The 17,453-nt window shown below is 42.3% G+C and overlaps 1 protein-coding gene across 1 annotated transcript in view; it reads left to right on the forward strand.

The window, feature by feature from the left end:
- The first annotated feature begins 2,068 nt into the window (after positions 1-2,068).
- The window catches only part of xpot (exportin, tRNA (nuclear export receptor for tRNAs)), a 31,131-nt gene continuing 15,746 nt past the window's right edge, over positions 2,069-17,453 (forward strand). Inside the window, exons 1-14 of the mRNA XM_039791357.1 lie at positions 2,069-2,197; positions 6,114-6,267; positions 6,420-6,502; positions 6,740-6,796; positions 6,892-6,961; positions 7,911-8,129; positions 9,265-9,449; positions 10,435-10,603; positions 11,376-11,612; positions 12,782-12,820; positions 12,912-12,974; positions 14,129-14,253; positions 15,514-15,658; positions 17,165-17,284. Coding sequence (XP_039647291.1) covers positions 6,181-6,267; positions 6,420-6,502; positions 6,740-6,796; positions 6,892-6,961; positions 7,911-8,129; positions 9,265-9,449; positions 10,435-10,603; positions 11,376-11,612; positions 12,782-12,820; positions 12,912-12,974; positions 14,129-14,253; positions 15,514-15,658; positions 17,165-17,284 — 1,599 coding nt within the window. The 5' untranslated portion in view covers positions 2,069-2,197; positions 6,114-6,180. The remainder of the gene's footprint in view (positions 2,198-6,113; positions 6,268-6,419; positions 6,503-6,739; positions 6,797-6,891; positions 6,962-7,910; positions 8,130-9,264; positions 9,450-10,434; positions 10,604-11,375; positions 11,613-12,781; positions 12,821-12,911; positions 12,975-14,128; positions 14,254-15,513; positions 15,659-17,164; positions 17,285-17,453) is intronic.

The raw sequence follows: 17,453 nt of genomic DNA on the forward strand, positions 1-17,453 counted from the left end.
TCATGGAATAGTGATTTCCAGATAACGTTGAGTTGGTACATCTGTTAATAGAGATGGTCTTCTCTTTACTTATGAAGAGTTTCTGTCAGAATATCCCTGTAAACATCCAAGGGCGTAACTTTGGGTTCAACATTGGGGGGTCCCGGGACATGTCTGCATGTATTATGAAAAGCATCAAAATACATTGAATAAATTGGAAAAAAAACATAAAAAAGAGACAAAAACATTGGAAAAGAAGTGTGAACATTTTTGGAAAAAGCACCAAAAACTTTGGAAAATAAAACTCAAAAAAGACCAAAAAACTGAGAAAAAAAACTACAGAGAGGCAGAAAAAAAATTCCCTTGAAAAATCCAACAAAATCCTCAGAAAGAAGCCAAAAAAACATTGAAAACGCGACAAAAACGTCCACATGTTCCACCAAAACATGTTCCTTCCCGAGACTATTTAGCAGAGGCACCTTGGCTCCGTCCGGAGCTTAGCCCCGCCCACGATGATTGTGATTGGTTTAAAGAAATGCCAATAAACCAGAGCACGTTTTACTCCCATCCAGGAAGCGATATTACGAATCCCACTATGGCCACGCCAAAACCCGCCCTTCGATAGCTACTATTGGCCAGGCATCCATGCTTACGCAAGGTAACGTAACCCCATTTGTACAGCTCCTATCTCCTGACCAATCGGCTATCCTATACCACTCAAGGTCAAATGCCTAACCCCAACCAATTGAGCTGCTTTGTAGCGCGGGTCTTGGCGTGGCCATAATGGGATTCGTAATTTTGCATCCAGGAATGCTGTATGAACTAGCAAGACCTTCCTTTGCAGCGCTGTGGAGGACGATCTGGCAAAAGCGAGACAGAGAGGGCGACAAAAGGGACAAAAACTTCCAAAGAGTGACAAACTTGACAAAAAGACGGAAAGTAAGGAAGGCCTTAGTGGTCCCCTAATACTGTATCTGAAGTCTCTTTTATATAGACCTTAGTGGTCCCCTAATACTGTATCTGAAGTCTCTTTTATATAGACCTTAGTGGTCCCCTAATACTGTATCTGAAGTCTCTTTTATATAGACCTTAGTGGTCCCTAATACTGTATCTGAAGTCTCTTTTATATAGACCTTAGTGGTCCCCTAATACTGTATCTGAAGTCTCTTTTATATAGGCCTTAGTGGTCCTCTAATACTGTATCTGAAGTCTCTTTTATATAGACCCTACTGGTCCCCTAATACTGTATCTGAAGTCTCTTTTATATAGACCTTAGTGGTCCCCTAATACTGTATCTGAAGTCTCTTTTATATAGACCTTAGTGGTCCCCTAATACTGTATCTGAAGTCTCTTTTATATAGACCTTAGTGGTCCCCTAATACTGTATCTGAAGTCTCTTTTATATAGGCCTTAGTGGTCCCCTAATACTGTATCTGAAGTCTCTTTTATATAGACCTTAGTGGTCCCCTAATACTGTATCTGAATAGCCTAGAAATCTAGACGCACCCTAGCGGTAGCAAATTTATTTTGCAGCCAGGGGGGTCTAGGCACTCTCCATTGGTTTGGAAAAACCAAACTCTGGTTAGGCCAATCACATCGTGTATAGAGTCAGTGGGCGGGCTTAGGCTAATGATGTCTCTCTCTCATGGGTGGGCCAAATTCTCTGGGCGGGCAAAGCAGAGAAAGGGGAGGTAACCTTGCTCCTTATGACCTCATAAGGAGAAGATTCCTGATTGGTCCATCTGAGTTTTCATTTCCTCAAAGGCAGAGCAGGATACCCAGGGCTCGGTTTACACCTATCACCATTTCTAGCCACTGGGGGACCATAGGCAGGCTGGGGGAACTCATATTAATGTTAAAAAAAAACTCATAAAGTGACATGTTCATGCCATGGGACCTTTAACGTGAAAAAGCTTAACGTGGTTTAATGTACCTAAACAACGATCAATGATCACCAAATTTCTCATGGCCATATCGTGTCATGAACACGTAAGCCTGTCAAAAAAAAAACAGCCGTTAACTCACTCCAGAAGATGGCGGTAGTGCGACGTTAAGGACGTTAGAGCGACCGTTAAAACCCAAAGCAGCAAGCATCTCTTCCTGCGTGACCCGGATGTTAACCGAGTGGACACATGCAACTGATTTCTGGACGCTTCTCTGCGGCTCCACGATGAGTTGACAGGGGAGAAAAACCACTGATAAATCCGTTTGGATTAAGGTGAGTTGTCTACTATGTGCTGTTGTGTTTGATATCGGGGTTTTTAGCTTGATAACAAACGGCTAACGTTAGCGGAGTTTGTCATCGCGAGACTGGTAACCGGAGCGACATAAACACGGATAAAACCCACATTTAAATCGCTTTTATTTATCCCACTTTGTCGGTTTGAACGTCCGTTAAAGCCTGACCGGTGATGGCTGATGTTGTAATGTTTGTTAACGTGTCGGGATTAGTACAGCAGGCTCAGAGGCTAGCTGGCTAACGCTAGCTTGAGGTAGCAACAGTCAGCTATTCCGTAGGAAAGTGACGTTGTTAGCATGTAGCATGTGAGTTAGCACTGCGGTCTTAAAGTGGACACTACATACTTTTCAGTTTAAAGATTTTCTGCTTTTTTATCTTCGATAGCATGTTTTCTTTCAGACTAGTGGAAAGAATAACCTTTATTTTACTACCCTGTGTCATTTTGTGTCTGTAGATTGCTTCTAAATCCACCAAAAGTTAACATTAGGTAATGCCTCATTTGCAGCATTTGCAGATGGATGGATGGATGGATGGATGGATGGATAAACAGATAAACAGATGGATGTATAGATAAACTTTATTAATCCATAACTGGGAAGTTACTGTGTTACAGCAGCAGGTATAAGACCTTCAACATCCACACAGAATAACAAGAAAAAATAATAAATAAAATAAAAATACCAGACCACCTCAAATATATACAAGGGCCAAGGTTATGTTTCAACATGGGACACACATTAATAGATAGATAGATAGATAGATAGATAGATAGATATAGACACACACACACTCTGGGTCGTCCCCCAAAACCTTTTTGAGCGTCAACCATTTAATTTCCTTTGTCTGAAATCGTAAAAGGCTAAGTGTTCGATATTCAATTTTGGGATTTGAATATTCGTTTAGTTTTTTTCTTCAATTCTGTAATAAAGTTGAGACATATTCAACTTATTGGAGAAATGAAACCCAGGGTTTCCCGCAGCACTTTGCAGTTAAGGCGGCCGCCTAAGCAACGCACGCCTGCTGCCTTAACTACTTCGTCCCAAAAAAAAAAAAGGTGAATGATCTAAATCTAATGAAGCAGAAACTCTTAATGTCAGATAACTAGGGCTGTGCTCGACTGAAGAAATTCTCAGTCGACTAACACTCATTCAGTCGTATCGACTAATCGATTAGTTGATTTAATCGACAGATCTGTAAATCTGAGTTTCTCCACTAAGAGTCGTGCTAAAAGCACCACTTTAATTCTTGTGTTTACCAGATATGAGCTCGTACGGTTCTTGGAAATAAGTCATTCAGCATGAAAACAGCATCAGACATGACTAATGGACTACAGAGATCTAAGTTGACTAAGACCAAAACGACCCATTAGTCGACTAAGAGGGAGCAGCCCTACAGATAACGTCTATAATAATTGGACTTTGGGTTAGATTTTTTGACAGTTTTCAGTGGTTATGAGGAGCAATATGAGAGAGACTGTTGCCCGGTCTTTGAGACACAGCCGTTGTCTCTCTTTTATTTATTTTTTTCTCGTTATTACGGTTCGTTAGCGTAGTTAAACACTACACACAGTGAACTTGCATGTCCTGTTTGTATTTCATGCATACTATCTGCTGTGAGTGAGTGAATCTCTGGGCTGAGCTCCTTTATCTCAGAGCTGTTTGTTTTGGAGAAGATGTTACAGAGGATAATGGGAGCCATGCCAGTAACACTGTTATAGCACATGGTTTTTAAGTCGTTTTTTTAAGTAGTTTAAATGGTTGCATTTTTTTGTTGTTGTTGAAAAATGTAATATTTTCTTGAGGAAGGACGCCTAAACCTCGACCAAATACACACATAGTCTTCCAAAAACGGAGGGGAAACAGTGTATGTCACTATTTAACCTCTTAAATATGGAGTACGGTGTTTCCCCTCCATCTGTGGAAGGCTATGTGCGTATTTGGCTGAGGTTTAGGCGTCCTTCCTCAAGGAAATGTTACAGTTGTCAACAAAAAAATGCAATTTCCCCTACATTTTGTGTCTCTTTGTGTAGGTGGTTTGTGTCTTTGTGTAGTCGGTTGTGTCTTTGTGTAGTCGGTTTGTGTCTTTGTGTAGTCGGTTTGTGTCTCTTTGTGTAGGTGGTTTGTGTCTTTGTGTAGTCGGTTTGTGTGTCTTTGTGTAGTCGGTTTGTGTCTCTTTGTGTAGTCGGTTTGTGTCTCTTTGTGTAGTCGGTTTGTGTCTCTTTGTGTAGTCGGTTTGTGTCTCTTTGTGTAGTCGGTTTGTCTCTCTTTGTGTAGTCGGTTTGTCTCTCTTTGTGTAGTCGGTTTGTGTCTCTTTGTGTAGTCGGTTTGTGTCTTTGTGTAGTCGGTTTGTGTCTTTGTGTAGTCGGTTTGTGTCTCTTTGTGGGTTTTTGTGTCTCTTTTTGTAGTCAGTTTGTGTCTCTTTGTGTAGTCGGTTTGTGTCTCTTTGTGTAGTCAGTTTGTGTCTTTGTGTAGTCAGTTTGTGTCCCTTTTGTGGGTTTTTGTGTCTCTTTGTGTAGTCGGTTTGTGTCTCTTTGTGTAGTCGGTTTGTGTCTCTTTTGTGGGTTTTTGTGTAGTCAGTTTGTCTCTTTGTGTAGTCAGTTTGCGTCTCTTTTTCACATAACTTTGGACCGTTATTATCTCCATATCTGTGTCTAAAACATTGGAAAAGCTAGAGCAGAGAATACATAAATAACACTCAAAAAGCGTAAAGACAAAACTTAAAGCTCCAACAACAGTTCACACAATCTAAAGTCATTCTGAGAAAAGTCTTCTATACGTTCATTCAGCTTATAATGGCAGGGAAACCCCTGCAGTGTATGTATTTTAACTAATGTTGTTGACATTGTAAATGAGATATGGAGGTTAAAGTGTTGGCCCTGTATTGCATCATCGGTAGTGAAGACGAGCTGTCCGGGTGTATTGACCTTCCTCTCTCTATGAATACACAATATAATGCAGGTTAAAGTAAATGTAATTTCCTCGAAGGACTGGCAGACACAAGTGGCTTTCTGGCTGCAGGTTTATTTGAAGCTTCTTCTCCAAATCCACCGTGAACACTAAACCCAAAGTATAACCATATCGCAAAAATTACAGTAAACATTAGCCGTTCAATGTTGATTCGTCATATTTGAGGTATTTCTGGAATCGAGGGTGTTAACTTACTCCTTTTTATATCAGTCGTCTCACCTGGATGACTCAGCAGCCGTGTTATTCACCTGACAGCTTACTGACTTACGGGGCATTCACACCAACAAAAGACAATCCATCAAACAATTTTTATCCAAGTTTGGCACTGTTTTCAAAGTTTTTGGCACGTTTTTCGATGTTTGTTTTAAGATAAAACAACTTTTTGTCACTTTCGTTGACCTAGTGTTGCCTTACTTCCTTTTTTCGTCTTTTTTTGTTCCAGGTTTTCTTGCTTTTTTGAAAGTTTTTGTCGCCCTTTTCCATCAGCATTGAGATGTTTTCCATTTACATACCTGCAAACTAGTCGCTTTTCGGCGAAAATCGCCGTTTTGAATGGGAAAACGTCATCCACGTGAATCGTGTAGATCCAAAGAGTTTTTTTATTTTTGGGGGGGGGTCTGAGACCCGGTGCTACTACGGCACCGGTGCCTTAACGATCGTTATCTACCGGACCGAATAGCAACGCGGATTTCGGGCTGTAGAGATGTGTCCCCTTTTTCAGCCCTTCTGAGTTTGCAGGTATGCATTTACATCTGTCGCTGTATTCTTCTTTTTATAAACTTTGTTATATAAAATTCCTGCTTGTCAGGGGGGGTACTTGGCTTAAAAACACAATTCAAAGGGGGAGCATTACTGAAAAGAGTTTGTACAGTTTGATATATAGCATAGTAGAGTATCAGAGCTGATTTGTCTGTGTATGTTGGTCCCAGATGAGAGAAACCTGCCTGCCAGCAGCAGAGAGAAGTGAACCAGCCTTGGAGGACAGCTAACCCACGAATGGCCTGCCAGTCTGTCGCTGCAGTCATGGACGAGCAGGCCCTGCTGGGGCTCAACCCGAACGCCGACGCCCGCTATAGGCACAGGGTACGTACTGCGCTGCTTCTTTTTTTGCACCCTTATCTCTCTTGATGTGGGAGAGGTTATGAATCACTGGGCATTATTAGATAAAGGTTATATATTGATGGTTTCACGCATGTTATTATACTGTGGAATAAAATGAGTGTGTACTTGTTCAGGCCATGGCATACTTTGAGCAGCTGAAGGAGTCTCAGGATGCCTGGGAGGTCTGTGCTGAGGCCCTCGCTACAGGGATTTACAAGTGAGTAAATGAGAGCCATTGGGATTACATTTTTTACATAAATCATTTAAATTCCCCCCTTTGTTTGTGCTGATCTGAAAATTTATCCAATCTGGACTCAAAACTGTGATTCGATCTGTGAGTTTTGTGATCTGTTGCACCCCTGGTTGGAACTGAAATGCCTTTTTGTGGTAAATAAGTTAGTTTGAACTTGAAGATATGTTAAAATATATTTTGTATCTGTGTATTGTTTTTCAGTGACGACCATGTGAAGTTCTTCTGCTTCCAAGTATTGGAGCATCAGATAAAGTTCAGGTGAGGAGGAAGAGGAAGAGGCGGCTCTGGTTTGTTTCTGGAGAAACAAGGATTTGTTTTGACCTCAACATGTCCGCTTGCTGTTTGTGTTGCAGACACGCTGGTCTGAGCGCCGGTCAGCAGCAGCTCATCAGAGAGACTTTAATGAAGTGGCTCCAGTGTCAGGTACTGCACCACGCCACGCGCTAGAAAGCACTTCTACTTATGGACTGTACTTTGATACTTACTTCTACTCCACTCCATTTCAGAGAGAAATATTGTAGTCTTTACTCATACCTGCAAACTAGTCGCTTTTTGGGGAAAATGTCATCCACGTGGATCGTGTAGATCCGAAGAGTTTTTATTTTGAAGGAGACGGCACCTGTGCCTTAACAAATGTTATCTACCGGACCGAATTGCAACGCGTATTTCGGTGCCTTATTTAGGTTCCACTTAAATGCCTGCGCTTCTCTCTGATGCTCCGAAAACTAATGTTAGAGGCAACCTAAACATCGCTGCATGTCATGACCTGTCGGGACCTATGGTGCCCCAGGGGCTAGAAATGGTGATAGGTGTAAACCGAGCCCTGGGTATCCTGCTCTGCCTTTGAGAAAATGAAAGACTTCAGATACAGTATTAGGGGACCACTAAGGCCTATATAAAAGAGACTTCAGATACAGTATTAGGGGACCACTAAGGTCTATATAAAAGAGACTTCAGATACAGTATTAGGGGACCACTAAGGCCTATATAAAAGAGACTTCAGATTAAGGTATTAGGGGACCACTAAGGTCTATATAAAAGAGACTTCAGATTAAGGTATTAGGGGACCACTAAGGTCTATATAAAAGAGACTTCAGATACAGTATTAGGGGACCACTAAGGCCTATATAAGAGAGACTTCAGATTGGAGCACCAAAGAGACTTCAGATTAAGGTATTAGGGGACCACTAAGGTCTATATAAAAGAGACTTCAGATTAAGGTATTAGGGGACCACTAAGGCCTTCCTTACTTCCGTCTCTATGTGTATGTGATTTTGCCCAAGAACAGCCATTCTTCAAGATGACTTTTCTGTAAAGTACTAGTAAAATATTCCTATAACAGATTTATGTGTTGATGTGTTTTGGTCTGCAGCTGATGAACGCCCAGCCCGAGAAGCCGTTCATCCGGAACAAGGCGGCCCAGGTGTTCGCCCTCACCTTCGTCATGGAGTACCTGACTCTGTGGCCCAAGTTCTTCTTCGACATCCTGTCCCTGGTGGGCCTGAACCCGCACGGCGTCGACGTCTACCTGAGGACGCTCATGGCCATCGACGCCGAGGTGGTGGACCGAGACATCCTCCACTCGCCCGAGGTGAGACGCGCTCTGTGCTTCCCGGGGTCAGGTGCCGTTTGGATTTTAACAAAGCTGATTCTTCTTATCGATTTCCCTTTTCTTTGAGGGACACGGTCAAAAAACGGGATGACCTGCCGAGAGGACACAGCGTCCCACATACGTCCAGTCATATACAATTAGCAAGTTGCCTGAAAAACATTTCTTTCAATAATTTTCCAGACTCTACTTCATGAGCGACAATATGTCTGCTCTTCTCTCTAAAGTCCAGTTCAGACCAAAGATTTGCGGTGAAACCACTTTATATGGTTGCAGGGAAAGGTTTAAACGGTCTGAACCGGCCCGTCTCAGCTTGACTCGAACCAGCTGATGGTGCCGCTGCGACTCGGCCCGTTCCCGACCTGTCGCGTCACAATTTGACGTCAAAATGACTTTGATCTCGCTGCCGCTCCAGGATTTAAAGTGCGCGACCAGAGGTCTCTATTTTTTTTCAGTGGCGCATGACAAAGCGCAAACAGAAAGCGTGGACGAGTTGGCCGACAACGTGATGCCAGGACTGTCGGAGTGACTGCAGGTCTCTCTGGTAAACTTACCGGGTTAAGATGAGTTCTTTTTATGGTGAATGAAAGGCTCCATCCCACCAAGTAGCTCATCCAATCGTTGTGCAGACAGTCTGAAGTATTCAAAGTGCTTCTCTTCTTCTTCTCTTTGCCATGGTTTACCTTTTTTTTTTTTTTTCTTCTAGTCTGTAGAAATGGCAAAGTCGGTAGCCTTTCCTTAGTTGCGCCACCTCTGTTTAGGAGAAGACTGCAACTAGTGTCGCGAGTATAAATGGTTACGGCGCTCCCATGACGTCACATTGTCACGCAACAGGTCGGGAACGGCGAGTATACCGGACGTGTTATTCATCTAGCTCATACTGACCTAAACAAAACTAAATGTATCGCATTGTGCAGCGTCGTCCAGTCCAGAAAGAGCGCCATGTGTAGTTGTGGAGGGGACAGACAAGCTGAACCAAAATTTATTATTTTAATCAAGTGTACTTTGTTGTTATTTGGATCTGGGTTTCCTGTTCCCACCCCCTAGTGATTTACTTGTAAATGTTGTAACCGGAGCGGAGAGACTCTGGTTAACCGTGTTGAATGTTGTCCTTCAGGAGATGCGCAGGAACTCGTTAATCAAAGACAGCATGCGGGAGCAGTGCATCCCCCACCTGGTGGAGTCGTGGTTCCAGATCCTGCAGGCGTACCAGCGGTCCCACCCGGAGCTCACCTGCCAGTGTCTGGAGGTGGTGGGCCTGTTCGTGTCCTGGATCGACCTGAACCTCATCGCCAACGACCGGTCAGTCGCCTCACTCACAAACACGGGACATATGCTGTAAAGGCAGTTTTAATAAGCAGATAAATAGGGCTGGGTATCGTTAAAAAATGTGTTAGGGGCGTTGAAATTAATCATTGCATCGATTCAGTGACCGACCATTATCGATTATTGCCTACTGATGTTACTTGTTGATTTTTCCGGTCACTGTTTTTTTAGCTAGACTATCTGTCCAATCTGAGTTTTCTGTTGCAAGACTAAAACTACTTTTGAACGTAGGGCTGGATGATTAATCGAAACCGAAATTCAGAGCCTATAACCGACGTAATTTTACCAAGTCTTTTAATCCTATTAATATTTCCGTGCCGCCCACTGTGTGTTTATGTACTTTCCCCTTAAAACATATTACGGCCGCCGCGTGTGTAGTCAAGTGACTCCGCCTGTTTACATTAAAACTTAATTTACTTTTTTATTTTTATTTCATTGTAAAATCTACAGTTGTAGATTTAAGTTCAGTTGTTTGAAATATTTAATAAATAAGCATTAATTGCTGTCTGTGTGTTGTTTCCTTATTTTAGAATCACAAAGATAGGATTATGCACTCTTTCATTAGAAAAAATAACCGTGAACATATTTACAGTAGCCTATAAGAAAAGTTTTTTTTTTTTTTTTAAATAATCGTTTAATAATCATAATCAAGGTAACTTCTTCGATTAATCGTGATTATGATTTTAGCCAAAATCGTCCAGCCCTATTTGAACATCCACATGTTCCACCAAAACCAGTTCCTTCCTGAGACTATCTAGCAGAGGCACCGTGGCTCCGTCTGGAGCTTAGCCCCGCCCCACGATGATTGTGATTGGTTTAAAGAAATACCAATAAACCAGAGCACGTTCTTCTCCCATCCAGTAATGCTGTGTGGACTAGCCAGACCTTCTTCCACAGCGCTGTGGAGGAGGGTCTGGCGATGCGAGACTACCATGGTACTGATGGTGTTCTGTGTTTTCAGGTTTGTGAACCTGCTGCTGAGTCAGATGTCTGTGGAGGAGCTGAGAGAGGAGGCCTGCGACTGCCTGTTTGAAATCGTCAACAAAGGGATGGACCCCGTTGATAAAACCAAGCTGGTGGAGTCTCTGTGCCAAGTTCTGCAGTCTGCTGGATTCTTCAACGTGGAACAGGTTCGACTTCTCCCGCTACTTTAAAACATCGGTAGACAAGTAATGAGATAAGTTGGTGTCGTGTTTATAAGAGTGAGAACTGACGTATAACATAATTTATAGGTTATATATATATATTATTATAAAGACATCTTTCTTTACCAAGCATTAATATTTGATAAAGTTTCACATCAGCTTTATCAAACACTATTTGTCAGGAAAGTCAAAGCTTTTTCAACAAAAACGCATGCTGTTGAGTCATAACTGTAACTGTGCTAATGTCTTGCTGCTTCCTGTAGCTCTGCATGGCTTATACTGAGAAAGCTGATTTGTTGCTCTAGCTGTCTGTGTGGTGTCTTGTTGACTTCTGTCTGTGTAGTTTAACCTGTACTAATGTCTTGCTGTTTCCTGTTGCTCTGCTCTAAAAATCATCAGGCCAAAGGACTACAGTTGAAAATTAGCCGGCTGGCTAACACTGGCCCATTTACAGAAATGTTTATTAATGTGTGTTGTCCTTTTTTATTAAATTAAGAATAAGTTTCACAAAGATTCTGTATGTCTGGCACTTAAACTGAACATTTGATGGTGAACAGGACTTCTTTGGGAATATTTATTTAGACGTTTCTGTCCAGAAGTATGTATTTTAAATGTCTTATTGTGTTTTAAACACTGGCCGGTTGCTGTGTTTTGTAGCCCAGTGCAGATTGGAGAGCTAAGAGGTTTCAGGTTTACTTTAGAGCCGCGTGTTTACGATCCTTCTGCTTCCCCTTGCGTCCTTTTCCCGTCCCGCCAGGAAGAGGACGTGGACTTCCTGGCCAAGTTCTCTCGGCTGGTGAACGGGATGGGCCAGAGTCTGGTGCTCAGCTGGACCAAGCTGGCCAAGACGGGGAACGTGAAGGACACTGCGGAGACGCTGCAGGCCTTGGAGAGCAAAGTGCCGCTGCTGCTGCAGCTGCTGGTGCACGAGGACGACGACATCTCGGCCAACATCGTCGGCTTCTGCTACGAGTACCTGCACGTCCTCAAACAGGTGAGGGGGACGCATGTCGGGAAGAATTGGGATGCATTCCAGTGTTGTCCCTCAGTTTGTGGAAGACTTAAGGTCGATATTATGCTTCAGCGTTAAATCTACGCCTTGGCTACGTCCCTAGGTAAGTGGAGATATGACCCTATGGCGTAGCCTGATGTGCACCTCTCGAAAAATGTAAAACTACAAGTTGGGGCAACGTACGTTGCTTGGCTGTGCCTTGGTAGCGTTGCATTCATCTGTTCCAGCTTTAGTTACTAGTTACTTTAGTTACTAGTTACTTTACACATTAAGATTCCTCCACACAGAACACATGGAGTTTATAAAATCTGATATTTGATTCTAAAGTATACTAGTCGACAAATTGGCTACAAGTGAGCTGACATGATGAGACCATTAAACACACAACTGGTTGGATCCTTTACACACTTTAGTGTGTGTGTGTGTGTGTACTTTCTACAATGGGACGATTGTTCTTTTACATTTAATACTTTAACTACATTTTCCTGATGATACTTACACACTTTTACTGAGGTGACATTTTCACTGCAGGACTTTTACTTGTAACAGAGTATTTTTACAGTGTGGTATTAGTACTTTTACTGCAGTAAAAGATCTGAATACTTCTTCCAGCGCTGACTGCATTCACTTGCTACTCGGTGTTCCCATTTCCAGAGTTGAAAAGTTGTTCTTCTGACTTCGGTGTGTTTTAAAGGCTGCATTACAGTAAAGTGATGGACTTTTCTGAACTTACCAGACTGTTCTAGCTGTTCTATTATTTGCCTTTTCCCACTTAGACATTATGTCCCTATTACTGATGATTATTTATCTAAAATCTAAGTGTGAACATATTTTGTGAAAGCACCGATAGTCAACACTACAATATTGTTGCTGTATCGATATCGAGGTATCTGGTAAAAAATATCGTGGTATCTGATTTTCTCCATATCGCCCAGCCCTATGCAATATGTAAATTAATAACGTTTCTTACCATCAACTCCACATTTACCTTTGTCCGACATGTCATCATATCGTCCCTCAGTCGGTTGGACAAAACGAGCAGTTTATAAATTTAGATTCAGTTCTGAGATTGGGCTTTCTCTGAGTTGAAGTTGAAATAGTTATTGTTGTAGTTTTAGAAATAATTTGATGATATGTTTTTGTTTTTGTAGCTTCCTCAACTGACAGACCAGCAGAAAACTAACATCGAGGTGAGTCTTGGATTCGAAACAATGCAGCCAACTCTTGTCTATTTTAAAATGTAAAATAATGAATACAGCGGGCCTATTTTCCCCCTTACAGGCGATCATGCTGGCTGTCATGAAGAAACTGACATATGACGACGAGTACAACTTTGAAAACGAGGTGAGTGAGTTTTATTCTCTGCTGATGGCCGTGCGTCTGTTCTTCAGCTCCTAAAGTTCAGTTCAGATTTGCATCGAGAAAAAAACATTTTAGAACGTCGCAGAGAAAAGTTTCAGCGGTCTGAACCGGCCCGTCTCGGCTCAACTCAAACCAGCTGGTGGAGTCTCCAGAGGCTGGTTTTAGAAAGTAAGAGACGTCTCCTGTTTCTACAGCAAATAGTGAAGTCATCTTATAAAATCGGCTACAAGAAAATGATCAATAATCCATTTTATTTCTGTTACACACTGTTAACGGAAGCTCAACGTGTGCCCGCGAGCACGTACGGTGGAGCGAGCTAGAGAGTGACTGAAGAGAGAGAGAGGGAGCGCCTCGGACAAAGCCGTGAAGCAGAGCAATAAAACCGTTTTCTCAGATTCCTCACTAGAAGTGTAACTGTATCGAGCATCTCACGATCACTAATGTTATCCACACTCATATTTAGATGCAATAAATTATATATCCAGCTACTAAATGTCGGAAGTTAGGACTGAAGTACAAATAAATCTCACTGGTGTGACCTGGCAGCGTTCACAGCGCTGCAGACCGACGCATTGCAAGTAGTTGCAAGTTAGAGTCTCGCCGCGAATCTTTGGTCTGAAGTGGGCTTTTTTATTTTATTCAGCTAATTTAGCTCGCAGGTGAAGAAGACAAACAACGAAAATCACCAGTTAACTTCATTTAAATTTGTAAGACCCATAGACTGATACTAGACCAGGCTTAAATGAAGGGACAACATAAGTTATTATACGACTTACAGTTCTCAAGGATGTACACACACCATCCCAACTGGCTAGTTACCCTCGCGTGTCCGCGCTATTCTCCGACATGCACTCTAACAACGCAGCCCCTATTTCTGAGACCGTAGAAATGTTGCCGTGGGGGGGCCGCCACGGTCAAATCAACATAGAGGAAACACTGTTAGGAATCTATTTTGATGCATTTTCCCATAACTTTTGTAATTTTACATATGTCTTAAAATATCGAAATTAATATCTATATCGCAGTGTCACATTTTGTCAATATCGTGCAACCCTAAAACGGTTCCCAACCCTTCTCATTACTGTACTGGCAACCCTGTTATATTTTGCAGCCGGTGTTGTGCTTGTGTTTGTCAGGGCGAAGACGAGGCCATGTTCGTGGAGTACAGGAAGCAGCTGAAGATGCTGCTGGACCGTCTGGCTCAGGTGTGTCCCGAGCTGCTGCTGGAGGCTGTGCGACGAGTCTTCACCAACACGATGCAGTGAGAGCACGCTTTCATTCATTTACTCTTTTGTTTCAGTGTTTTCACTCAGTTTGTAGAAGACATAGGTGTGCATATTTGGCGGGAGGTTTAGGGTAACCTGACTCCACCAGATGGATCGCTTCCCATCTGCTCGGCATATCCATCTGGGAACTTTCCTTTGGAGAACTTTTGGGAAGGAGCGAAAATCCTGGTTAGCTGATTCTATCACCACCTATAGTTGGTGATAGACGGGCCAAATCAACCAATCAGATCAAACCTCTTGCCGAAACCAGCCGGGAGAAGAGCAGAAACATCTTTTCCTCCGAGAAAAGCCTCCAGTGAAGGAATACTTTCTAATTCAGATAAAACTTGCTGCGATAGCTACGCTCATCTCCTCCGTGGAAGCCGCCACGTTGTTTAGACTGAACAGTCGCTTCTCGTTGGGTCACACCTAAACCCGCCTCAAAACCAAAGCTGATTGGTCGGTCGTTTGGCGAACGGTTCCAAATTTTCTCTATCTCAAGATGCCAGACTGATCTGAGAGGAGAAGACTGGAGCTCAACAGATCAGGACGGTCTCACGAGGCTGGGTTTATGGGTCCTTCCTCAAAAAATTTTGCATTGTTATTATCACCATATCTGAAACATTAAAAAGCTTTTACTACATTTTCGGAAAAGCTAGATCAGATAATAAATAAATAACACTCAATAAGGTTAAAGACAAAACTTGTTAAGGAAGTCCAACTACAATCGATCTGGCAAAAGCAAACCGGAGCAGAGGGACAGACACAGAGCTGTAGCCGAGCCAAAGTAGAACACTTTTTAAATCATTAACTTTATTGCTTAACAGGCAAATAAAACGCTGATACAAATAATCTGCAAACTGCCAAAAAACTGACCCGATAAACAGTCAGGGTTGATAATCGGCCTATCGCTAGTTTGTTCCCGTAACGTTTTAAAAGCGATGTGGGCACCTAAACGGTGTCTGAATTGAGAATTTCTTACACAAAGTTAAAATATTTTACTATATTTACTGTACATTACAAATACAGATGTGTAGCGGCACAAACTGCCCTCTTGTACTAACAATTTCAATATGAAATAGCCGGGTAAAGTAAAGGATTTTTAACTTTTTCCGAAAAGAGTGTCTCGGTGCCTCTTCATTTTTTGACCTTTTTCGTTCCCTTCCAAAGAGCACCTTCATTATTGGTTTGAACTCCTAGGCACTCCTGACCCTTTTTCTTCAACGGAGCAGTTTATCTTGAGTTTTGTGTCTCAGGAATTGGCAGACGGCTCAGTTCATGGAGGTGGAGGTGGCCGTCCGGCTGCTGTACATGTTGGGCGAAGCTCTGCCGGCGTCTCACGGTGCTCACTTCTCCGGGGACACAGCCAAGACGAGCGCCCTGCAGGACATGATGAGGACGGTCAGTCACACAGTCAATACAGTATATACGTTCTGGTCAACGGCTTTCCTTTGCTTTTTAAAGGGTAACTGCGGTAATTTTCAACCCTGGACCCTTTTGTTTACCATGCATTGGTGTCTAAGTGACTTATGTAAATAAATATCTTTGAAATTGGTCCAGTATTGAGGGAGGACGCTGTACCCGGCAACCATGAACTGGGCTGCAATATAGGACAAATGTTCAGCGTCACTAAAAGTTCTGTTGTTGCCGCTGACAGACTCGGATTATTATTCTAAGTGTCTGACAACATTATGGGATGGATCCCTACAGAGATAGAGCTTTTAGTTAAAGAGTAAGATCCTTTTAGTTTAACATGAAACAGCCCCAAAATCACCATCACCAAACTCCACCAGACTCCATGTAAATAATCAGGACTTTTAGCGTGTATAGAGCCAGCATATCTCCACCAGACTCCATGTAAATAATCAGGACTTTTAGCGTGTATAGAGCCAGCATATCTCCACCAGACTCCATGTAAATAATCAGGACTTTTAGCGTGTATAGAGCCAGCATATCTCCACCAGACTCCATGTAAATAATCAGGACTTTTAGCGTGTATAGAGCCAGCATATCTCCACCAGACTCCATGTCAATAATCAGGACTTTTAGCATGTATAGAGCCAGCATATCTCCACCAGACTCCATGTAAATAATCAGGACTTTTAGCGTGTATAGAGACAGCATATCTCCACCAGACTCCATGTCAATAATCAGGACTTTTAGCGTGTATAGAGCCAGCATATCTCCACCAGACTCCATGTCAATAATCAGGACTTTTAGCGTGTATAGAGCCAGCATATCTCCACCAGACTCCATGTCAATAATCAGGACTTTTAGCGTGTATAGAGCCAGCATATCTCCACCAGACTCCATGTAAATAATCAGGACTTTTAGCGTGTATAGAGCCAGCATATCTCCACATGTAAATGGGTGAATTAAGGGTTTATTTCAACCAAACCAGAGTGGTGATTGTTGGAACAGTGGAAAGATGAACCAAGACGGACTTTGGTAGTTTTATTTAGTTTCTGTCCACTTTGAATGAAGTGTGTTTTACGATGATAAAAGTCCTGATTATTTACATGGAGTCTGGTGGATTTTGGTGATGGTGATTTCGGGGCTGTTTCATGTTAAACTAAAATGATCTTACTCTTTAACTAAAAGGTCTATCTCTGTAGGGATCCATCCCATAATGTTGTCAGACACTTAGAATAATAATCTGAGTCCGTCAGCACCAACAACAGAACTTTTAGTGGACTCTAACAGACGCTGGACAGTTGCCAATTAACATTACCTTGCAGCTTGTTTCTCGCTTAATACTGGACCAATTTCAAAGATTGTTCCCATCAGTCACTTAGACACAAAAACAAAGGAAAAAATAGGTTGAAAAAAAAAAACCAAAGTTACCCTTTTAAGTTTGTGGAAGATGTAACCGAAACGAATAAATACAATTTCTTTTTGAATCCTCAGCTGGTGTCGTGCGGTGTGAGCAGCTACCAGCACAGCTCCGTGTCTCTGGAGTTCTTTGAAACGGTTGTTCGATACGATAAGTTCTTCATCGTGGAGCCTCAACACATCCCCAATGTTTTGGTGAGTGACTCTTTAGCAGGTCTCTAATCTACACTAGAGGTGTTGAATTAATCAAATAATCGATGCATTGAATCGTGGACGACGCTGCATCGATAATCGGCCAGCTCATAATCAAGTATTTCTGTTTATAATGTAATGTAGGCCTGACAACATTTCTGTTTACATATTC

The sequence above is a fragment of the Perca fluviatilis genome, chromosome 23 (assembly GCF_010015445.1).
Source record: "Perca fluviatilis chromosome 23, GENO_Pfluv_1.0, whole genome shotgun sequence".
In the NCBI taxonomy this organism is placed as follows: Eukaryota; Metazoa; Chordata; class Actinopteri; order Perciformes; family Percidae; genus Perca; species Perca fluviatilis.